This window comes from Gymnoscopelus microlampas (genome assembly GCF_963454915.1).
Source record: "Gymnoscopelus microlampas genome assembly, chromosome: 9".
Lineage (NCBI taxonomy): Eukaryota > Metazoa > Chordata > Actinopteri > Myctophiformes > Myctophidae > Gymnoscopelus > Gymnoscopelus microlampas.
This window is the reverse complement of record NC_139946.1, coordinates 36,952,827-36,974,711: the sequence shown is the minus strand read 5'-3', so window position 1 is coordinate 36,974,711 and position 21,885 is coordinate 36,952,827. Positions and strand designations below refer to the sequence as shown.

Sequence of the window (21,885 nt, the reverse complement as noted above, 5' to 3'; positions counted from 1 at the left end):
CATGTATACTTATAGTAATATAAAATGTAGGCCTGTTACCTGTTGAGTTATTGAAGTCACAAGATAGGCCTATCGACATGGTTTTCTACCATAGCCTATATCATTGAACTTTAAGTCAATACTAGGCTTAGCGTTATATGGCTTTCCCTTCCTTTGTTAATGTCCAAGGCAGCCGCCAATAACCTGCATACTGTACACAATACAAGCTGTTTATTTTTATGACTCACCTGTGTGAGCTTATCGCCTATGACCAAACATTCTCCCATTTTCTCAGTGTGCTGGCTATTTGTTGCCATGGGGACCAATAAAGTATTATAGCAATAGGCCCAGGCCTATAATGAACACTGTCCAATGAAAAGTCCAATGTAATGAAAAATTGCACGTCTGAAATCAACACAGCTTGTTCACCGCTTTTGAATATGGATGATGCATGTCTCAAGAATCAAATCAAATAATATAAAAATAAAAGAGAACGTGTGTGTGCATCTGTATAGCACTGATAGAGGAATTAGAGAGGACATGTGCTGACTGTCCCAGCTTGCTACCGTTCAGTGGTCCTACAGGGTACCATCTGTTATATTATGGGAGGTCCTTGAAATAAAAGTCTGAACCACTGAACTAGTGCAAACAGCTACACAGTTAATGATAAGTATTTGCGTTCCATTCACAACAGTCAGGGTGCTGCTGATATTGTTAATTTTGGTTTACATTGGTTAACACCATTTAATATAATCATATAAGCAAAACCAGCGTAGAAAAGTCAAAGCTCAATTTCTTACATTTGCCGTCTTCTCCCTTGTATGGCCTACGTCTCCAATAGTCTACTTCATAAAAGTTCAGCTGATTCATGACATCTGAAGCCCCAATCAAAACAAGAAATCATAAAAGGGTTGATTTTTTTTATTTATTTGGTGGTCACCGATCAAGTCATCCAATCTTCGTGGCACATTAATCGGGGAACCCCTATGTATGTGTAACATACTCTAAGTCATGGTATTCAACCGTGGGTCCACAACCCCTCGGGGGTCCTCAGAGAAATTGCAGGGGGGCCGCCAAGTTATTGTTTGATAGTAATGTTTTTATGTATTTCTTAATATTTGTCTGAAAATATAAAAACAAAAAATGAGATGATAGGGAAGCTCAGGGATGGCATAGAAGGAGCACTTGAAACCGTGTAAATTTGTATTATCTCCAAGGCTACCTCTGTACTTTTTGCCATTACCCTCTTTCTTAATTGCCCTCTAATGGCTCTGAACTTTTCAAAGCTATCAGGATGACCAGAAACAGACAGATGCTTTTAAGAATGTCCATACAACAAACCTATTAACTAGTACTTTTGTCTCCTTTCTTCCTCGTCTTTGCTCTTTCTAAATTGCCCTTTGATGGCTTTGAACTTCTCATTCGTACAGAAACAGCAGTGCACTCACCCGCCGTTATAACCTCTACGCAGAACTCCAGGTTCCTTCTTTGTATTTTTTTCCAGAACTGCATTTCCAATAATCCTGACTTTGGCCTTCACAAAACGGATGAATCCAAAAGCAGAGGACTTGGCTCAAGTAAGATTTACAGGATTGGAGGAGGAGGGGAAAAAAATCACTAACAGCACTTAATATTCTGCTCAACATAGTCATTTCCATGATACTCTTTATTGCTTAAATGTGCGTTTAGAAAAAGATCCATACACGTGTAGCCAAGGCCTAATAGGTCCAGGCCACCACTCCATCATTCTGGTCATCCAGGCCCCACCCCATACTGGTGGTCGCCCACGGTTGTAATGAAAGCATCTGAAATGTATTGAGCACACACGCACATATTGGTGATATAGAATGTGTAGCCCAGCCGTACTTGGTCTGCTTGCTTGCCATGTGTTTAAATCAAAATCTTTTATAATTACCCCCCCATTGAGCAAACTCGCTGCTTGTGTGTGTGTGTGTGTGTGTGTGTGTGTGTGTGTGTGTGTGTGTGTGTGTGTGTGTGTGTGTGTGTGTGTGTGTGTGTGTGTGTGTGTGTGTCGCCCCTGAGCCCATGCAGGTCCAGCAGGAAACCTATCAATTAACCCTGGAACTGCTCCCACGAGTCACCCCCCGTCTCCACTACAGCAGTTTAATTGGGTGAGTTTACAGAAATAATAAATTAAATTGCTTAAAAAGCTTAAAATAAACAATTGTTATCAAATTGGAAAGATTATGAAAGGACCGGTTAGTTCCTTTAATAGTAGTAGGGTTGACTTTTAAACATAATATGCATACACAAAATAAATGAACAAATGATATCCTGCTATAAAATGAGGCCATTCTGTCTGTCCTCATGTCTCCTTAGTGGGTTGACCAATTGATAACTTGCACATGCAAGGAATGAGGCAGCCACATTTTCACGTTTCCCAAATTTAAGTTGTTTATCAAATTTCTGTGAACTCTGGGTTAACCCAGGTTTAAATGATCGGCAGGTGTTTCCAGTTGTCTAATTGTGCTTTCCTCTTTAGGCTACAGTCACATTTGCGCTTCAGCCATGCAATGCATGCTGATGTGTCCATTGTGCCATAAGGAGTGCAGATTTTCACCTGTGCCTTTTATTGATTGTGTAATTTACTGAATGCACTTATACCCTCTATGACTTATTTTTTAATCTTAATTTTTAACATGCTATCTTTCAGGCATTTTTTTGCGCTCTTTTTTAAACTACAACAGTGACTAACCACCCAGGATGTACCTGCCAAATTGAAAACTCTTTATTAAATGTATCAACAAAAACATACAAAAAACAATTACCAAACCCCTCACTCACCCACCAACCTTACAAAGCTCAGGCCTCGAACTGAGGGGAGGTATTTAAAGAAAAGAAAACAAGCAAATACAATAATTTATTCATATTAATAAATACATATTTTAAAAAGGGGATTACTTTTTAATGTCTTACAAACTGGATGGTCCTTATTTTGGAGCCTTCAGATAATTTCTCTGAAATGGATCAATAGCCTTTTGGAATGTAACTGGCTTTCCTAATCATCTGTTCTGAGAATGAGAGTCATCCTGTAAACTTAGAAACTGTGTAATGGTGAACTACTGTATACTGAAACAAGCCCAGCTGTATTACTGCCTACTGTACAGAAGACAGATGAAATGATCTGACAAGAGCAATTTGTCAAGCAGCATTGCTGCCTGTGTTGAGACTCAACTTTTGAGCTAATATCTCTGTGAAGCATTTTATCCAGTAAAGAACGCTGAAGATGTGTGCTTGGAAGGCCGCTGAGGTAATTCTGAAAAGTAAATAAATAAAACATTTGAGCGTACCTCATTAGATGATACCCACCAACCCAGGAATGTTGTCTAATCCCAAATGAATTTCAAATATACCAAGTGTTTAAAGAAAACAATATAATCTTACTCACAAATTGTGTATGAGAATTCACAAAAACATCAAAACCCAAAAACATCCCCTGTATATTTACATTGTTATTTTTGACAGGGCACTTATGAAATATTCAATGAAAGAATGAGGACTGTGTGTCTTAGCTGTGCACTGTTAACACATCGGATGTCAGCATTTTTTCATAACAACTTACCGTGGGTGCCAGCATTCTCCCCATTGACTGCGCTTTGCTGTTTAAAGCTTCCACGCAAAAAAAAGCATCGATTCATGTTGTCCCATGAGCCTGGCTACAGCCTGGAACCATAACATTCCACCGGCGAGTTACAACGGGGGGGGATCGCGCATCGCGCATGACTGGTTTTCCCCACAAGAAACAGATTCGGAGATATAGGCGTTTCAAAGTAGGAAATAGACAGGAAGCGGATGGGAAAAAAAGATTTGTTTCCGGTGAGCGATCTGGCACTTCCTTCGCAGGATTACAATGGGTGCTCCCAGAGCTGCTCTAGCCCCGCCCGCGTGGAGAAAAACGAAAAAAACAAAAAGACTAAACTCAGGTTCAGACCGTGTTCGGCACCGAAGCGGCGGAAGCGCCACTATGTAAACACACGGTTCAGACCGTGTTCGGCACCCGATGTGTTAAAGGGAGACTCATTTTTATGGTCACATCTAGTGACCAGTCATACCTTTAGTTCTCCATAGTTTTCATAGGGTAGTTATTTGTTATATCAACTAACCAATTTCTATGCCAAGTTGGCAACACTATATAAACAGAGATTATTTTCAATTGGCTGTGCAGTACCTCGGTTCTGTAGATTAGGCAATAAACCATGGAGTGGAATGCTATCATCTCTCCTCTCAAAGTATTTGGAATCCAAACCTACAGGTTCTCCACTAAGGAAAGAAGAGGAAAAATGTTCACTGTAATGTCGACTGACTGGGCAACTACTGTGACTGTCACAGTAGTTGCCCAGTCTCAGTCAACGTACACTTTTACAGAGTTACTAAGACCAGGTTTAGTTTCATTTCACTGACATGTAAGTTACAAGTCAGTAAAATAGACAGCTGGAATAACAGTATAAGGACTAGGCTACGCCACACACTCTTGGTTAAACACCCTGGTTATTTGCTCATTGCAATATAATAAGAATACAAAATAATGGACTTACCTTTGTTTATTCGATAGATGTATGGGATGCTGTTCAATAGGGATGACATGTATGGCCTCCATAGGAGACAGACCAGGTTTTCCACTCATTGGATAAAAATGGGCCTGTAAAAAAACAAATTGATATCATGAGGAGAGAATAGAGTAAAGCCTCCTTCATACATAGTTACGCATCATCAGCTTGTAGATCTGCCATTTTCTGCCCGCGACACTGGCACGCAACTAGTATAAATTAAATAAATCAGGCTGCCACGGTAAAACTTATTACATAATTGTTGGCAATATTGTAAAAACATTGTTCAAGGCTGAATGTTTAAAGGGGAATACCAATCATTTTCAACATAAAACCATGTCATTAATAAAACTTAGAACTGTTTTATGGAAATAAGAAAAAGGGCAATGTCATAACTTTACTGAGTGTCAACACGCAAGCAGATACAAAAGAACAGCTGAACAATTAAATGTTTTGTAGTGCCTGAATCTCTCTCTCCAAACACCTCATGGATGCTCCTCTCTACTCCACAATTAGAAATGTCATCAACACGCTCAATGTAAATTCACAGTATGACTCCATTCACACACTGACCCGTTTGGGCTCAATTGGACATCACACTGACTTAACTCAAGGGAGCTAGCAGCGTAAAAAAAAAAGTTCATGTCAGGTGCTAAGTCAGACAGTCGCATTCACTCATACAGCCCCACTGGTTACTGTCTAGATTACTTCCAGGTTACAGTGCATGTGGGAATGAGACTTATGTGTGGTCTCAATGGAGTTTGCAGACAAATTACTAATTGAACAGTGGAACATGATTAGTTGCTCGAAAATCAATCAATTGATCGATCATTTCCACTTCATCACATAGCGTACCCTCAATCCTGCTGCTGTAGGCAAAACTGAAGGCGTCTCAAATGATTCAGGTGATGGAGATGGTGGCTTTCTGCACAGCAGTTTTTCATTTAGCTGTTTGTTCAGCCAATTTATAACTGTAGTAAAAGGGAAAAACAAAAAATATCAAAGGGCGATATGCATGCATTACTACTACCTACCTTTACAGGAAGCCATTGATTTACATACATTTCAGTACGTTTTGACGATCAACTTGCATTGCAACATGCTTGAGATAGATAATTGAACACAGTGAATTTTACATTGCTTAAATGTTTGACAAAGATGCGTTATTGTTATGTGGTAATGCAGTCTAAGGCATAGATTAATTTGAAATGTATATCTCATAACAGTCCACAGAGAAAATATTGTTTTACCAACAAAAGTCAAATTACACTTCTTCGTAGTGATATGAATATCAGCCAGAGAAGCAGATAAAGCTATGGTGGGTTTGAATTTAAATAATAATAATTGTCATTAGCAGTAAGATAATCTACTTTGGTCAGTCATGCACATCCCTATCCTTTAAATGCAGCACTCCAAACTTAAAATAAAAATGCTGATGATGCTGAAATGCATTACTTACCATTTTCGTTTGTTTTTAGCACTTCTTTGCTTTCATTTAACTTCTGCATTGTTGTCTCCAACTGCTCCTTAAATTTTGAAACCTGACGATGTAGAGATTTCTTTGAGTAACAAAAAACAACTTCCATACTCTTATCTGTATGCCTCATTACTACCTTAATCATAGACAATCAGATACTGTCCAATCTGTCAGTGTACTTCAAACCCAATGGATCTTGGACATTCTGCAGCAACATGTTCTATGAGTAGAGAGTGTTTATTCACCAGCACCAGAGTGGTTACAATGTTATACAGGTCACAATTGAGACAAATCCCTCATTAAGCTCTATGTACACACTTCACTGCATGACAAATAGTGAAAACAGCCAAAAACAAGCTCACGCGTCTCATTGTGACAGGTCGTGAGCTTGTAGACCAAGAAGGGTCTATATGCAGTGTGGAGGTATTTCGGGAACACCACTCCTATGGGAATGCCTCTTCTTTTTTCTAACTCGAGCACAGCCAGGTTCCGTCACACATGCGACTTGTCTTCCTTATGCCTAATTTATGCTCCCTCGCACGATAGTGTCGTGCCCCGAAAATAACCGAACTACAAACTCACAATGCGTTGTGAGTTTATACATGTAGGTCTGCTAATCTCGCCGCACGACAGGATTAGGCTTCACGCTTTTGCAATAATATGCCTAAACCTAACCTTAACCTCACTAAAACTATTTCTAAACCTAACCTTAACCTCACTAAAACTATGCCTAAACCTAACCTTAACCTCACTAAAACTATTTCTAAACCTAACCTTAACCTCACTAAAACTATGCCTAAACCTAACCTTACAAAAACTATCCCTAAACCTAACCTCACTAAAACTATGCCAAAACCTTAAAATAACAGAGCCACGTGTTTGCGCCGGCAAAAACTGAATAACTTGTGATGTCTCGGCTGCACCAAGGGAAAAAAGAAAAAGAGGTGGTGTTTCCAGAGGTGTTCACATAAGAGGGGCGTTGCTGAAATGCCACCACACCGCAGATAGACCATATTGGGTAGATCTGCTATTTTTGAAAAATCTTGGAAAATGTTTAAAGGCATTGTAGGGAACATTAAGCCTAAATTTAAAAAATATGTATATATATATTTTTTGCATTTTCTCCCCTCTATCAGCCACTATATAATGATGCTGGGGTGTTTTCCTTCATTGAAACACAGTCCTCTGTCTGAAATCCGTATTTTCCCTTCTGTTTATGTTCATGTTGTTTATGTCCGGGTCGTAAATTAACGCACGCATGTGCGTGTCCGTGCGCGTCCGTGCCCGTATCAACTTTTTACTTTCGGTTTTAAAACGCTCTCAAACTTCTTTTTTGAGGCACATAATTTACTTTTAAAAAATCGTTAGGATAGAATTTAGTTGTTTAGCTTCATATATGTGGTCAATTTATCATGAAAGAGCCTATTTAAAAATATAAATTCAGAGAACCGTAGGGTCGGGCATTTCCGCGAATTGTATCCGCATAAGGCAACCTATTTTGGGCATGACTCATTTAAAAAGTCCGCCCTGCGTCACCCCCTGGTGGTCGGGGAAAAGAACTGCTGGAGGGGCAGTGTTTGACAACAGTTTTTTTCTTTGATTATGTCTGAACTCCCTACAATGCCTTTAAAGGTTTTGAAAATGTGCCCGAAATAGGGATGCCAGAGTAAATGTGGCTAAAACACTCATGTAAACAAATGTTATCACACCAAAATTGAAAGATAACATGATATATATAGTACATGACAGTCACATACCTGTTCATCTTTGTGCTTGAGCTGTTGCTGGGCGTTTTCAAGGTCCTTTGTGACAATCTGCAGTTCTTCCTCCGTCTTCAGGAGCACCTTCTCTTGTTCCACAGTGACTATGTTTTTCATCTTGTTTTTGTTGGACAATTTTTGAACCTCCCCCATATACTTCTTAATGATCTCGTTGGCCTTGGTAAAGAACAAAAACAACGTACGCCGAGTTAGTATAACACAATTATATTCTTAATTGAAATATGGGTTGTGTAAGTGATGTAAAAAAAACAAAATTGTTAAAAGAAATCGTAAAAAAACAACAACAAAAACGCTATTGAGAGTTTGTTCAGTAACAGTGGACTCCCACTGTCTTCAGCTGTTTTGTAAACAGAAAATACATTTTCAGGTCGAGGTATTCAATCAAGAGAGCTCATACATGACACAGAATAAACAAGTGATATTGTAAGTGATGAAAAATGCAGACACAATTGGAACTGAAACACTATGATGATGGTCTTTGTGGGGGTTCTCTCTCCTGATTGGAATAATACATATTGAAATAAACTTTTATAAATAATGGCTAAGACAAATTTAACTTTATAAATCTAAATTCTGATCTGTGAACTTGAATGACGATCAATAAATATATTAGTAGTATAGAAACCGAAGAAAAGGTAGTACCGGTAGGTCTTAATAATAATAATAATCATTCAACTTCACCAACCTTTATTATGTCTGCAGAGAGTAATTTGACAGTTTCTTCCAGTTTTCCAGTATTTCCTTCAATAGAGTCCTTAAGAAGCAAAAGATATACCCCAAATTTGATATACAGAAAGACTGGTGTAAAACAAAACTACATGGTGTTGATAACCCATAGTAAAATATGAACAATCAACTGGATAAAGATATGCATGAAATGAATTAGGCTCAAAGGTTGTTACAGTAGATTCCAAATCAGACACCATACTTCCCTTTGTAAAATGTAAGAACCATACCACATAAAGTAGCATAAAGGGGACAAGTGAAATCAGCAGTTAATGCCAGTTGATACAGACCAAGTACTGCCATAATGCAAAATGCAATCTTGTGTGACCAGACTCTAGTAACAGCCCTACTACTTTTATTTTAGGCAAAGCTTAGAGGACACTTATGACATGTATCCACAGACACCTGTTTGCATCACACCTTTTGCTGTTGAGTGGCTTCAAGCAGCTCTTTTGTACGACACATTAGCTGATCCTTGTCTTTGACCTCTTGCTCCAGAACAGCTGTACGCATCTGAAGCTGGCTAACCGAGCGCTCCTTTTCATGGCACTCAGTGTCCAATGTCCCATTCTCTCTCCTCAGAGACAATACCTGCTGCTTTGCTCGCTGAGCCTCCTATTTGAAAGAGGTTGGAGTGTAAAAGAGGTTCAAATTGATATAACAATTATATGGTTCACAGGTTTTCAAAGTGGGGAACACCAGGTGCCGCCATTTGGAACAGAGTAAAATGGATGGATCGATGGATGACATGTTATTGCCAAGAAGCATTGTTACAACAGAGACATCTACCAAACACAAATGTTAAACCTTTTTATTTCCAAAAACGTGCACAGAACAACCGTTTATCCGTTAACACATTGAGTGCCAAAAACGGCCCGGACCGTTTTTCATAATCCTAACAAGGTGTGCCAAAAACGGTTATGGCCGTTTTTGGGAAAAAATATGAAAAATATATATATTTTTTTTAATTTTCTTTTTTTTCTTTTCTTCACAGCACCAGGAGATATGATTTTACGAAGATTTAGACTCCAATCCACTTCCTTGTTAAGTTATGACTTCAAAAGCCTATATCTCGGCTCCTGTGTACTTTTTGTTTTTACGATGTATTTTCGACTATTTTCAACTGGCTGCAACTATGGAACGGATTACCGAATGTTTTTAATCTTTTTCCCCGGATTGTACGAGACCTCTATGTGTGTAATGAGGGGATCACCGTGAGGACGGTGATCGCTGAAAATGTTTTGTGACTACTTGAAAAAGGTCCAAAAATGGTTAAAAATCCAGGCACTGGAGGTACCCTGTTTTGAAAAACCCCTGGCACTCAATGTTAACAAACAACTTAAAAATGGTGCTGGAGCTGAATAAAATTTGAATGAATGAGAGAAAGTAGCAACCGCACACTCAAAACACTGTGCAATTACCACAGAAAAGTATTTCGAAAAATACTGATCTACAAGCCATTTTGCAACAGGGGTTCCTTCCTTGGCATGGAAAGGTTTGGGAACCCCTACATTTAAAACCATAGTTTGCAATAGGTGACCGTATGGTAGACGTGTTATACTTCCTTAAGCACATATGAAGCACAGTAATGAAATGACAAACAGCTGCAGATATACTTTTAAAATATGAAATACTTATTTACAAATTACTTTCCAACTGACTAAATTAGTTGCATCATCTGCAAACACACATTTGTATTAGATGTTTTACACACATTATATTGCATTTATGATTTTAATAATTTACTTTCTAAAAAAGTTAATTCCCTTATCTAACCAAAACTCTTTTGATTCCATGGTAATTTTATAAGATTAGGCAATAGAGTTGATGGTGCTCTTGCACTGCAATGCGCTTACTTACCTCCTCTGCACCCACTAGTTTAATTTGCAGGTCCCTGATGGTCGATTCGCTCTTGTATTTCCTCTCTGTCAGTTCTCTGTTCGAGGTTTCCAACTCCGCTAGTCTGGTCTGAAGCTGATGGGTGCTTCTCTTGTGAGTACCCTCCAGGTCTTGGCGTAGGTCTTCACTCTGTTGCTGAAGCCTGGTTTGAATCTGCAGGAGTACATATGCAGTGACATTAATCCATTAAGACCGGGAACGCATCTGTGTCATTTAAAGATTTCTTTGGCTATTCAAAAATAGCAGATATACAAGGCCCGAGTGCCACGCTATGAGCTTGTAGATCTGGTATTTATTCTTTTTAATTGTGGAAAATTTGTGCAAATCTTTGAATATATATATATATACATTTTGAACTCAAATCTTTGCTTCTGGGGGTCCCTGGAACAAAATATTTTGCGATGGTGGGGTGAAAAAAGTTTTAACCATTACGATTTAGAAGACAATTGTAGAATCCCCAGAAGCAAAGATTTTTTTAAAAAGTATACAATAATGGTTATAGCTAAGAAGATATAAAATGACACAGTATGCGTTCCCGGATTGAATGGGTAACACGGACCAGAATTGACCTTCCCTATTACATTACACAACAATAATACATTCAAGATTTGTTCAACTTTAAAACACACTTGCATTTGGTTTATTTCATTTAATCCATACTCCCTGTATGACTAGTTAACTATACCTTGTGTATTATTTAGTTTTAGCTGTTTTTCTTTGTAATACACTGTGATATGTTGCATGAAGACTAGCTGATGTTAAGGCGTCAGCTAATGGGGATCCATTTAAATAAACCAAGAAAATAAATAAATAAATAAACCTTAGTGCTCGGGTGCATAGTGGTAGTGGAGTCTAGGGGTTTGAATTTATTGCAGTGCATCCAGCTTTGTCGAGCGTCGATACGAACACAATTGGCCCACGCTCGGGGGAGGGAAGCTGGGCGGCGAGGGTGATATTTGTCACTGCGTGTACTCCTACATGCTGGGGTGGCACTCGTCAGCAGGAAGTGTTGTGCGGGAGGAGGAGGACAGAGACACAACATCCTCCCAGTGGGGGCTACTCATGGGCAGGTGAGCCAGTAGGATACAACAGCAGTGTCAACATAGCAGTGTGTGGGGAGGAATTAATTTGGCATAACCATAAGGACTAAATTGGGGGCGAAAAATTGGTACAAAAAAGACCTCTAGCCGTCTATTGAAACGGTGCTGCCCCTGATAATCGTTTACTAAATACTAGTTGTTTATTTAAAATGTATAGATATTTGTATTGACATTTACATTTAGATTTTGCAGCTAAATTAGTCATGTCTTAAAATGTTGCTTAAACAAGCAAAACTATGTGCCAATGTACTATTAATAACAGTGATTTGTGCAGCGCTGGTGACTGGTCAGCAGTCTTGGCACTGTGGGCTCACTTCCCAATCCAGTGAATGCACACTTTGAAATAAGAGCGAAGTTTGTGAGTACTGTGATATGAAAGAAGATGGGAACATTTCATGTAGTTTCAGGTTGTGTCCAATGGAACTGGCATATACGAATTCGACTGGAGCCATGAGAAATCACATCCAATACAAACACCTGGACATGAACCTCCAAAGCCCCCCCTGACCAAAAAAGCTCTATGCATTAGGAATATTAAAAAGGTACTGTACGGTATGGTTAGAATTATGTAAAAATCAGAAGCTTACCTCTAAAGCCTTCTCTCTCTCTGATATAAGATCCTGAGAGTAGTGACTGGATATAGTTTTTTCCTGACTTGTCCATTCTGCACGCAGTTTGTCCAACTCTCTTGTCTTCTCTGTCAGTTTCTGTAAGACATTATGCAAACAGGTTTAATTATGACTAATTCTTGGTAAAATAATAAACTGCCAAATGTAAACATTATCTATATACCAGAAACAGATTTCGCCTATCAACTCTTATTTTACTTTAAAAAATACATCACATTTAAGCAACATTTCACCTAAGTAGAGAAAATAAAGCGACATGGGAACATTTCATGTAGGTTCAGGAAGGACATATTTGAAGTAGTAGTAGTAGTAGTTCCAGAGCGATATGATAAGTGTAACACTTGAGAATAGACTCTCTCTCTGGTAAGCAGTGCATGTGCTCACTTGTTTTAACATGCTTAACAAAGACACTACTCATATACTAATATTGCCGGTGCTGATGTGACCAAATTCACAAAATGTGACATGAATGGGACAACATGGTTCCTACGATTACAGTGATGTCATTTTTGACACGTTGAGTCTGAACGCACTTTAAATGTTAACCTGTCAAACTCCTCTTAGCAGAGATCTCTGTGGGGATACCAGTTCCGTTATGGCAAGCGGCCTTGAGTGTTCTAACACATAGAAAAGCCTACAGTCATAACATATGCTGTATAGGGGTGCAAAAATGTATCAAACTAATCGATTTAATCAATTATAAAAAATAATCTATCATACTATAAATGCACGAAACCTCTTCAGATGCATCTCGTATTTCGAGAACCACCCGACCGATAGACTTCAAACTTGCCATGTGTATCGCAGACCCGGGAGAGTGATGCACGGAGTCAGTCGGTTCAGCGCATCTCAAAAAGAAATCTATATTTCCGCAAATCCCCATATAGAGTGCCCTGATGTCATCAACTTAAAGTCATAGAACTGAAGTTATAAACTGGCCTGGACTCTATTGGGACATGACTGACACGGAAATCCAGATATGGGCATAAACATTGACACAGGTGGGTACATGTACCTTGTAATTAAGTAATTAAACAGACTAATCGATTTAGCTGATTATAAAAACATTAAAAATGTTTCCATCGATTAATTTACATACTTAAATTAAAAATAAATCGCCAAGAACATAATCAACAGTTGCAGCCCTAATCATATACCTGCAGAGCATAGCTTAGTTCATCTTCAGTCTTCTTAAGCTTCTCCTCAAAGGAATGCTTCTCCTCCTGAAATCAATCAAGATCAAATGGGATACGATTACAAAACTACAAGTTGAGGGTAAGAACAGGTCTGCATTTAAATGAGTGAGGGTAAGAACAGTTCTGCATTTAAATGAGTGAGGTTAGAACAGGTCTGCATTTAAATGAGAACTCCACTGAAAGTGAAGGGGAATTACTACAATACAAATAATTATACCTAATCAAAATCAAACTATTTTAAATGACTCAGAGCTTTCACCAAGGAATGGAACAATCATACCTACAATCATAATATTACTTCTGCAGTGAAGAGCAAGAATGTTGGCCCAATAACATCAAGTATAAACCCACTAAATGATTATCATTTTAATAACCACATGAACCCTAGCATCTGTGTGCGAACATTCGGCGAAAATAGCAGATCTACCCTGGGGGACTGCAGTCAATGAAGTATATAGGGTTTAAGTGGTTATGGGGATTGGGGACGATAGTCAATCATTAAATTACGAACTATCTATAAACATGCAGAGTGCAGACATGCCATTCCTCGACTGTACAGTACAGTTTGAGTACAGCTAGCGTGGTAGAATAATGTCACTGCTAAAATTATTTTTTGTTTTTAATTTAGAGTAGCCAATTAGTTTTACCCCCTTTTTTCTCCCCACTGCTGTTGTATCCTACCGACTCAGCTGCCAGTGAGGAGCCCCCACCGGGAGGACTCCTCCTCCCACCCAACACTCCCTGCTGGTGCCACCCCAGCCTGTAGGAGTACGTGCAATGACCAATATCACCCTCCCCGCCCGGCTTCCCTCTCCCGAACACAGGCCAATTGTGTTTGCATAGACGTCTGACAAAGCCGGATGGTGGCCAAGAACTTTACCACTGCGCCACCCGAGCGACTATCACTGTCACTGCTAAACTTGACCCACACACAAGACTGACTGGAGTTTAAACCCCAAAGCGATCACATTGTAATTGGGTTAGGGTGGTTGTCAAAACATTGCTTGGTGGTGTATGATACAACTTATATTATGACAAACTTTTGATTGAAACATAAATTCAAGTGGCAGGTATTGGTGCAGGTATGAAATAGCAGTATTTAGCTTTATGTATCTTAGCTTCAGTCTGTGTTATTGGCTGCAGACTAACCACGTTTGCTTAGAAGAGACAGTTTTGAAGTGTGCAATAAAGTTACTCGGTTGACAATTTTCAATTTAGGAATTTAGCAGAAGGCATTTACCTTCATTGAGGAGAGGCACACAGCTAGATGTTTTTTTATGTCCGTGTCAGAGCCTTGAAGTAGCCTTAATGTGAGATGGTTGAGACGTTTGAAGGCATTCGTCTCAACCACACTGAAGTCAGCAGAGCTGTCAAGCACTGGGGACTGACTTAACTGCAGCAGAAATCTGGAAAGCATGAAAAGGGAACAATTTTAGAGTATCGTATGGGGCAAAAGCTTTTCAAATTAGATAATCACATTATCAAAGTGTTTGTACCTTGGGTTATCAGAGTCTGACTCCTGTTTGCAGAGATTCAAGAGGTCAATGAATTTCTGAGGAAATTCATTGAAGGTTATCAGCAACCCCTGCTGAACTTTCAAACTTATGACAAAGAAACAAATGATCAGAGAGGAAAGGGTCAGAGTTAGGACATTCATAAAATACTGTATTCATAACAGCATTGCAGTGAGCAGAATGAGGTGTTTATGATTCAAGTGCTTACCTTTGGAAGTCCTCCTCTGATATAGAGAGGCTGAACAGAAAATATGGGTCAGCATCATCTGTTAGTCTTAAACGAAGCTCCTAACATGAAAAAAAAAAGAGAGAGAAAGTTAGTGATAATGAAATCCTATATTTTCTGCAAGTTGCAACACTTATGCACTGCTCACAGTACAAGATAATCAGGGAAATGCACCTCTGTACCGGGTCACATCGTGACATTTCTTAATTGCGGGCTAAGAAATGATTTACGTTTCAGTGGCACAACGGAACCTAGTTTTGTAAAGTTACTTTGTATAAGGTATAACCTCACACAAACTTAGCTATGGATTTACAAATAGCTGGTGCAACCCAGTCCAGGAGATCGGAAGTTTCACTGAAGAACTAGCACAAGTCTTAACAGAGAGTCTCAAGTTGATTAGGTTTCTCTCTACTATAAGTCATTTAAGTGTATGGGGGGTTCAGGATGATACACAACCAACTTGGTTAGTGAGAAGGTCATTGATTTTCAGCTTGAAAAATATTTTTTGTGTGTTGGATTGGGTTGCTATATTTCTAGCAACCTTTCTTTGTGAGAAATGTATACATAATGGAACAATCTTATGCCATTGCTGAAATGGCATACGATTATCAGTGAAAGACAAGGTTAAACAGCAGCATGGTAGGGCAATGGGTTACTTTGTTCAAGACAAAGCAAAAATCTACAGTCATACAGTCATTTTTACTCAAACTAAAATACTTAGACATGGCAAATAATTGGTCTAATCTTGGCCTAAAAGAAATAGTATGTGACTTGTTAATGTGTGATTCAGTACACTGCAATTTGTTTAACCAACAACCTCCTAATATTTTGCACACTCACCGTTTTGTGAACAGAACTTGTTGTCGGTTGCAGCTCAATGGTAACTCTGACATTTGCTTTCCTGTAAAGGCAGAAATCAAACTGTAAATGATCAGGTGAGAGACAAATCTGAGATCAAACTGATATGTTGTGGGATTCTGGATTCAATAGCAGCAATATGCATAACAAAATAATATCCATCTAATGATTAGATTGATAGTTTTATCTTACAATTGCTCTCCTACCTTCAAAACAGAGAGCTGAACACGAGTAACATAATTATACTAGCAATGTCCACCTGTTTGGTGTTTATTAATCAACAAAATTGGCTATTTTGTCCAAAACGTTTAAAAATTAAATATTTGAAAAATGGTATTAAGTAATGTAAAGTATACATGATGTGAACATGCACGGTCCATCATTATCAGACTTAATTTTATCCTTCAACTTATTGTTTATGTCCCAAAATGACTGGATATGCAGATTTTGTAGCAATTTGTAGCAATAGTAGAAATATTAGACCTTAATTGTCAAATGTTTAAGCATGTTCTAATCATGTATAGGCTGCTTTACTTTACTCAAAAACATTATCCAAATATATATATATATATTTTTACATTTTGGGGGGAAATAGCCAATTTAACACCGAGGTGCCCAGATGTCCCTATGTGCCCACCTATCCTGTTACCTTCCAGTGTAGGCGTTTATTGTACCGACATGGAAAACACACACCAATGAAACACACAGGTCTGAGGTCACCAAATGTTATTGGCTTCAGCCGTTTACATGACATGAAAGATATCGAAATTACGTCCGTACATTCGGGTTAACTGACTTTTAGCTTGCTAATGACAAAGTAAACAAGTAGGTAGCCCTGAACTGTCATACCATGACGGTCATGACGAAACTTCAACCTGGTTTTTGCTTTGTCTCCATTTACAGCCCGTGCATCTACATAAACGTTCACATTTCAAATATAAAGTGCTTACCCCATGGCCACGGAGGTTACAATTCACTTCGGGCGGGCATAAGTACCCGTATCTTTCGTATTGTTAATAAATAAGCATTTTATCCGATCGGTGGCCATGTTGTTTCATAGAGTTCTAATGTATAAGAGTGCAATACACCTCCCAACCAATAGGGTCGCATAGTTAAAAAATATTGAGAAAATGGCTATCGATCGGATTAAAATGCTTTTTATTGAACGATACGGAAGATACAGGTACTTCTGATGGCTCGTACATAATTGTAACATCCGTGGCTATGGGGAAAGCACTTTATATTTGAAATCTGAACGTTTATGTAGATGTCCGGGCCGTAAATGGAGAAAATGTAAACACCAGGTTGAAGTTCATCCATGATGACTGACAGACAGTCATGTTTCAGGGCTAAGCTTGCTAATGACATAGTAAACAAGCCGATATTACCTGTCCTCGCAATCCTTGCACCTCATATTCACTTGCAACGGTTTGTTGAATAACTTCTCCATGACTGTTTGTTTCCACTCTGTGTTTTGGTTTTGTCGTTAGGGAACGATAACTAACTACTGGCTAACTACCGGCACAAGCCAGAGTTTAATATTGAATACAAGGCGTTTCCGTTGGGTTTTGTGTTTGGCGCTTCGCACCCGCGCAACAACGACGCTTGGTTGAACGGAACTACAAGTACAGATCAGTGATAAAGGCGAGATGTGTCAGTGGGTACAAATAGACATGTCCGTTCGCGACGGAACGAACGGCCGGAAGTCCCATCCACTCCCATGTTATAAAAAAAACGGAAACGAAACGCGTCCGTCTTTCCGTTTTTTTTTTTAACATGGGAGTGGATGGGACTTCCGGCCGTTCGTTCCGTCGCGAACGGACATGTCTATTTGTACCCTGGTCCAACAGCTCCGTTCTGTGCGTCCACTGCCAGCGTTGCCAGATTTCGTGAGAGAAATAAGCAACCGGGTCTATGAAAACAAGCCCAAAAGAAGCAACTATGGCACTTAGTTTAACCTATGCGAGATAATGCGACAGGTTTTGTGCTTGTAGATCGGCTATTTTCAAAAAACCGTGAAGGAATATTTGGAAGATTTTGTAAACATTTCTGGTACGGGGCTCCCTGGCCCAAAACTTTGTCAGATAGGGGTTAGGGTACAAATACATATTCATTTGGGGATCCATTCATGTCATGGACCGTCCATAACATGAAAATAATTGAGGAACACTGATTAACATAATTAAAATATTGCGAAGCAAGCCCAAATAAGCAACTACACCTAAGAAACAAGCCCCCAAAAACGCAACCCGCAAGCAAACTACCAATATTTACAAGCAACTTCACCGAAAAATGAGCCCAAAGTCGCTTATAATAAAAGGACATGGCAACACTATCCACTACATAAACGGGCAGACCAGAAGTGCCATGACGTCATCAAGGCTATGTGGTAAACGATGCAGAAAAGGCGGGCCCAACACAACCAAAGATCATTAGTAAAACATTTCACCTCCGCGACCTCGACGCTTTCTAATGTACCTTCAGTAACCAAATTATTATATACTTACGAATCCTCGCCTGGTAAACAGGTTGGCCAGACTGTTGTTCATTTATCCATTGATACTTTAATGCCCGTGAAAATAACTTCGGTTGAGGGCAATGTCGTCATTATTAGGCCACTAGAGGGCACCCTTACATCACAACAACCATCGACTACAACTGACCATCTGACTAGAGCAGAGTGTCAGGGGTCTCTCCACTCTGTCTCTCCAGCTCTTTAATCGACCGAAGAAAATGCATTTTCAAGTCGGGATACCAATTTTATCCAATTATACATTAACTAATACACGATATAGGATAAACAGGTGAAATTGGAAGTGATGAAACAAAGAAATGAGCGGACAAAACTGAAACTGGAAACAAAAGCTGATGTTCATGTTCCCCTTGTGTCTCAGACCAGGTGAGTGTTCCAACTCCAAACAGCCCCAAAGACACGATGCCAGCTCAGCCAGCACTATTTGAACCCACTGGTTCTCAAAACAGAACTTAAAGGTTTCGAGGAATTTATTCGGCAACATAAATGTGCCTGATTACATTTGATCAGCTATGACATACTGTGACCACTAGAGTGCAGTATAGTCTTACAAATAGGCCTACACCAAAAAGAAAAGTCATCAGTGTACATTCCACATGATCTACCTTTGTTTCATATCAGAAGTGTACTGTCTATCCACCAAACTATCATAACATGTTCACCTGTTATGATGGGTCATTGCAGTATCAAAGTTTTGTAAACACTGCTGTCAATTAAATTGTATTTAACATTTCTCAGTGTTTAAGCGTTTTACCCACTTACAAACAGGTTTTGTTTTGTCTTGTTTTTGTCTTTAGTTTTCCATTATTTGGACAGAAGCTCACATGGATTCCCTTTCCTCTTCATGCATCACTTGGACCAACTTTTGATATAATCAGAGGTTTCAAATCACCTCTGCAGCTGGACATATCAGATCAACTAAGAACAGGTTAGAAAATATAAATATTACAGGCATGCCCAATAGATTTCTCTTGTAGGCCAGCTAGACAAAGAGGGGCCAGCCATTATCCAAGTGCACAGGTCAAACATCAGTTTAGGCATGCATGACAGACATGGAGACGTAAATCTGCCTGATATACTGCCCACAATGCATACTCTTTAGCTTCAGTCTTGCCATCACCATAGGTTGCTGCTGCTCACTAATGAATGCCTATGCTGACACACTAGATCAATTTATCCACATCATTCCAAATCCATATTTACTGGTAGGCGTATTTCAACAGAACTTAAGGTGGAAGATCATGTAGCCTACAGTGGTTCCCAAACCTTTTCATGTCAAGGACCCCAAATTGATACCTATTAGGCCACATGGACCTCAATTTGAAAATATGTAGTGGCAGGGACCCCCAGGGAAGGTTTTTCATGATTTAGTACAGAATTCTACAACTATATACTGTATTGCAGGTGGGGAGATAACAGTGGAGAGAGCGAAACATGATCTAAATGCTTATACTTTCTGTCAATGGTTATAGCGTCCGCCCTGAGATCGGGTGGTCGGGGTTTGATTCCCCGGCCGGGTCATACCAAAGGCTATAAAAATGTTGGACCCAATGCCTCCCTGCTTGGCACTCAGCAACAAGGGTTGGATTGGGGGTAAGTTTCTGCGACATACTATTACTAGGGTCATGTCCAGGACTCCAGGTGGTGTACTTGAACATCATGGCTGGGGGGTGTCTTTGTACATCAAGCCACCTCATGCTACAGAAAGAGGAGATAGGCTCCTGCCACCTACCCTATGGGCCACATGGCTTGGGAGACGTTGGTTCCCAAGGCTACTTACTTATACATTCACACTTTGAGAATAATTGCTAGAGGACAAATTTGACCTGGGATTATTCCCCTTTCATTCTTAGCCGTGGCTGTCTTCAACTGATCTGCATCAGACAGCATCATCTTTTATGGCAATTGTCATGTGAACCTTTTTGCACTCTCAATATGTTTTATTTATTTATTTCAAGCAGAAAACGCTGCGTTATCAGCTTGCCCATGGTAATTGTGTGACAGGACGTGCCAATTAGCTTGTTAGATTTTAGGAACGATTTGTTGGGTTATTGCATGGATGAGCGTCTTTGGGTACTTAGAAAAGCGTATATACATTTGAGAAATTATTATTATTATTAAATAGGCTCTCTCTCTCTCTCTCTCCCTTCCTCTCTCCTTTTCTCTCCCTCACTCTCACCCCCCTCTTTCTTTCTCTCCCTCTCTCTCTCCTTCTCTCTCTCATCACTTTCTCTCTCGCTGGCTGATCAAACTCTGGTCTGATGTAAAACACAACAGAAACCATTGCCGAACGTCGCAGATCTCCATATTGGCCATATTTTGGCTTTGTGTCAGGCATGTCTATATATGGGCATAATCTGTGCCTACAGCAACTTGACCTTCATAGAATAGATCAATATTTTACAAATAATATTGTGTTTACAGAAATGTGTTACTATTTCTGTGGCTTTGTCAATATTGACATATTGTAGTTTTTCTCTTTTGTTTGTTTTACATTGTCCACTCAGCATGCCTGTTCGTTTTCGCCCTGGACGGTGGTCCCTTTTGTTATCCTTCCAGAGGTTTCTTCCTTTTCCATGGGGTGTCGTTTTGTTTTCATTATTAAATTTGGGCTTGCAAAGCCATATGAGACTGTAACAGTGATTAAGGTCTACAGTATACACATGAACTTGAGTTGAGTTATTACAGGTCTAAATGAGTCTGGCTAGAGCTTATTCATTTTCTTTGCCTCAGACGTTACTAAAACGTTATTATCTCTGTCAGCACTTAATTAATGAGTTTGACCCTTTGTGTGTGTGTGTGTGTGTGTGTGTGTGTGTGTGTGTGTGTGTGTGTGTGTGTGTGTGTGTGTGTGTGTGTGTGTGTGTGTGTGTGTGTGTGTGTGTGTGTGTGCGCGTGCGTGCGTGTAATATCGCTGGGACGATCAGCATCTGTCTTGTGCATATTGACGACAGGCCAAGGACCAAAATTCTCGTTGTTTGGGTTTTCTTTTCCATAATTGCAGAGAGATTGTATCTCCAGGCTATGGGATAAGTGTCCCGCCAGGCTATAGACTGGAATTTGCCAATCGCAGACATGCACGGTGGGCCAAGGTGGGCAGTAGAAGCCTTAGTCAGATTAACACCTTTATACATTTATAAACAAAACCCAGAAATTCGTCTTCGTATCTGTGCACATTCAACTCAGTCCAAGTTGTCTTAACCCATTAAGACCTGAGGTCGATTCTACAAATGTTCTCACACTTTTGCGTAATTCAAAATTATTCAACATTTTTCAAACACTTGTACAAGCTCACAGTGCGGCACAAAGTGAGCTTGTAGGTCTGCTATTTCTTTTACTCCAAACAGCACCAAAGGCATGATGCCAGCAGTATTTGACCCCACTGATTCTGAAAACAGA

General features: G+C 39.5%; 1 protein-coding gene across 1 annotated transcript; it reads right to left on the bottom strand.

Annotated features, from left to right (window-relative positions):
• Positions 1-2,598: 2,598 nt before the first annotated feature.
• sass6 (SAS-6 centriolar assembly protein) lies at positions 2,599-17,551 on the bottom strand. Its single transcript, XM_084067172.1, has 16 exons — positions 17,342-17,551; positions 15,936-15,996; positions 15,078-15,157; positions 14,852-14,956; positions 14,596-14,761; positions 13,317-13,382; positions 12,118-12,237; positions 10,392-10,583; positions 8,952-9,146; positions 8,491-8,559; positions 7,782-7,961; positions 6,007-6,088; positions 5,403-5,518; positions 4,536-4,639; positions 4,169-4,260; positions 2,599-3,256 (listed from the first exon to the last, which is right to left on the bottom strand). The coding sequence occupies exons 1-16, from the start codon at positions 17,401-17,403 to the stop codon at positions 3,204-3,206; spliced, it is 1,743 nt and encodes a 580-aa protein (XP_083923298.1). The 5' UTR covers positions 17,404-17,551; the 3' UTR covers positions 2,599-3,203.
• Positions 17,552-21,885: the final 4,334 nt, after the last annotated feature.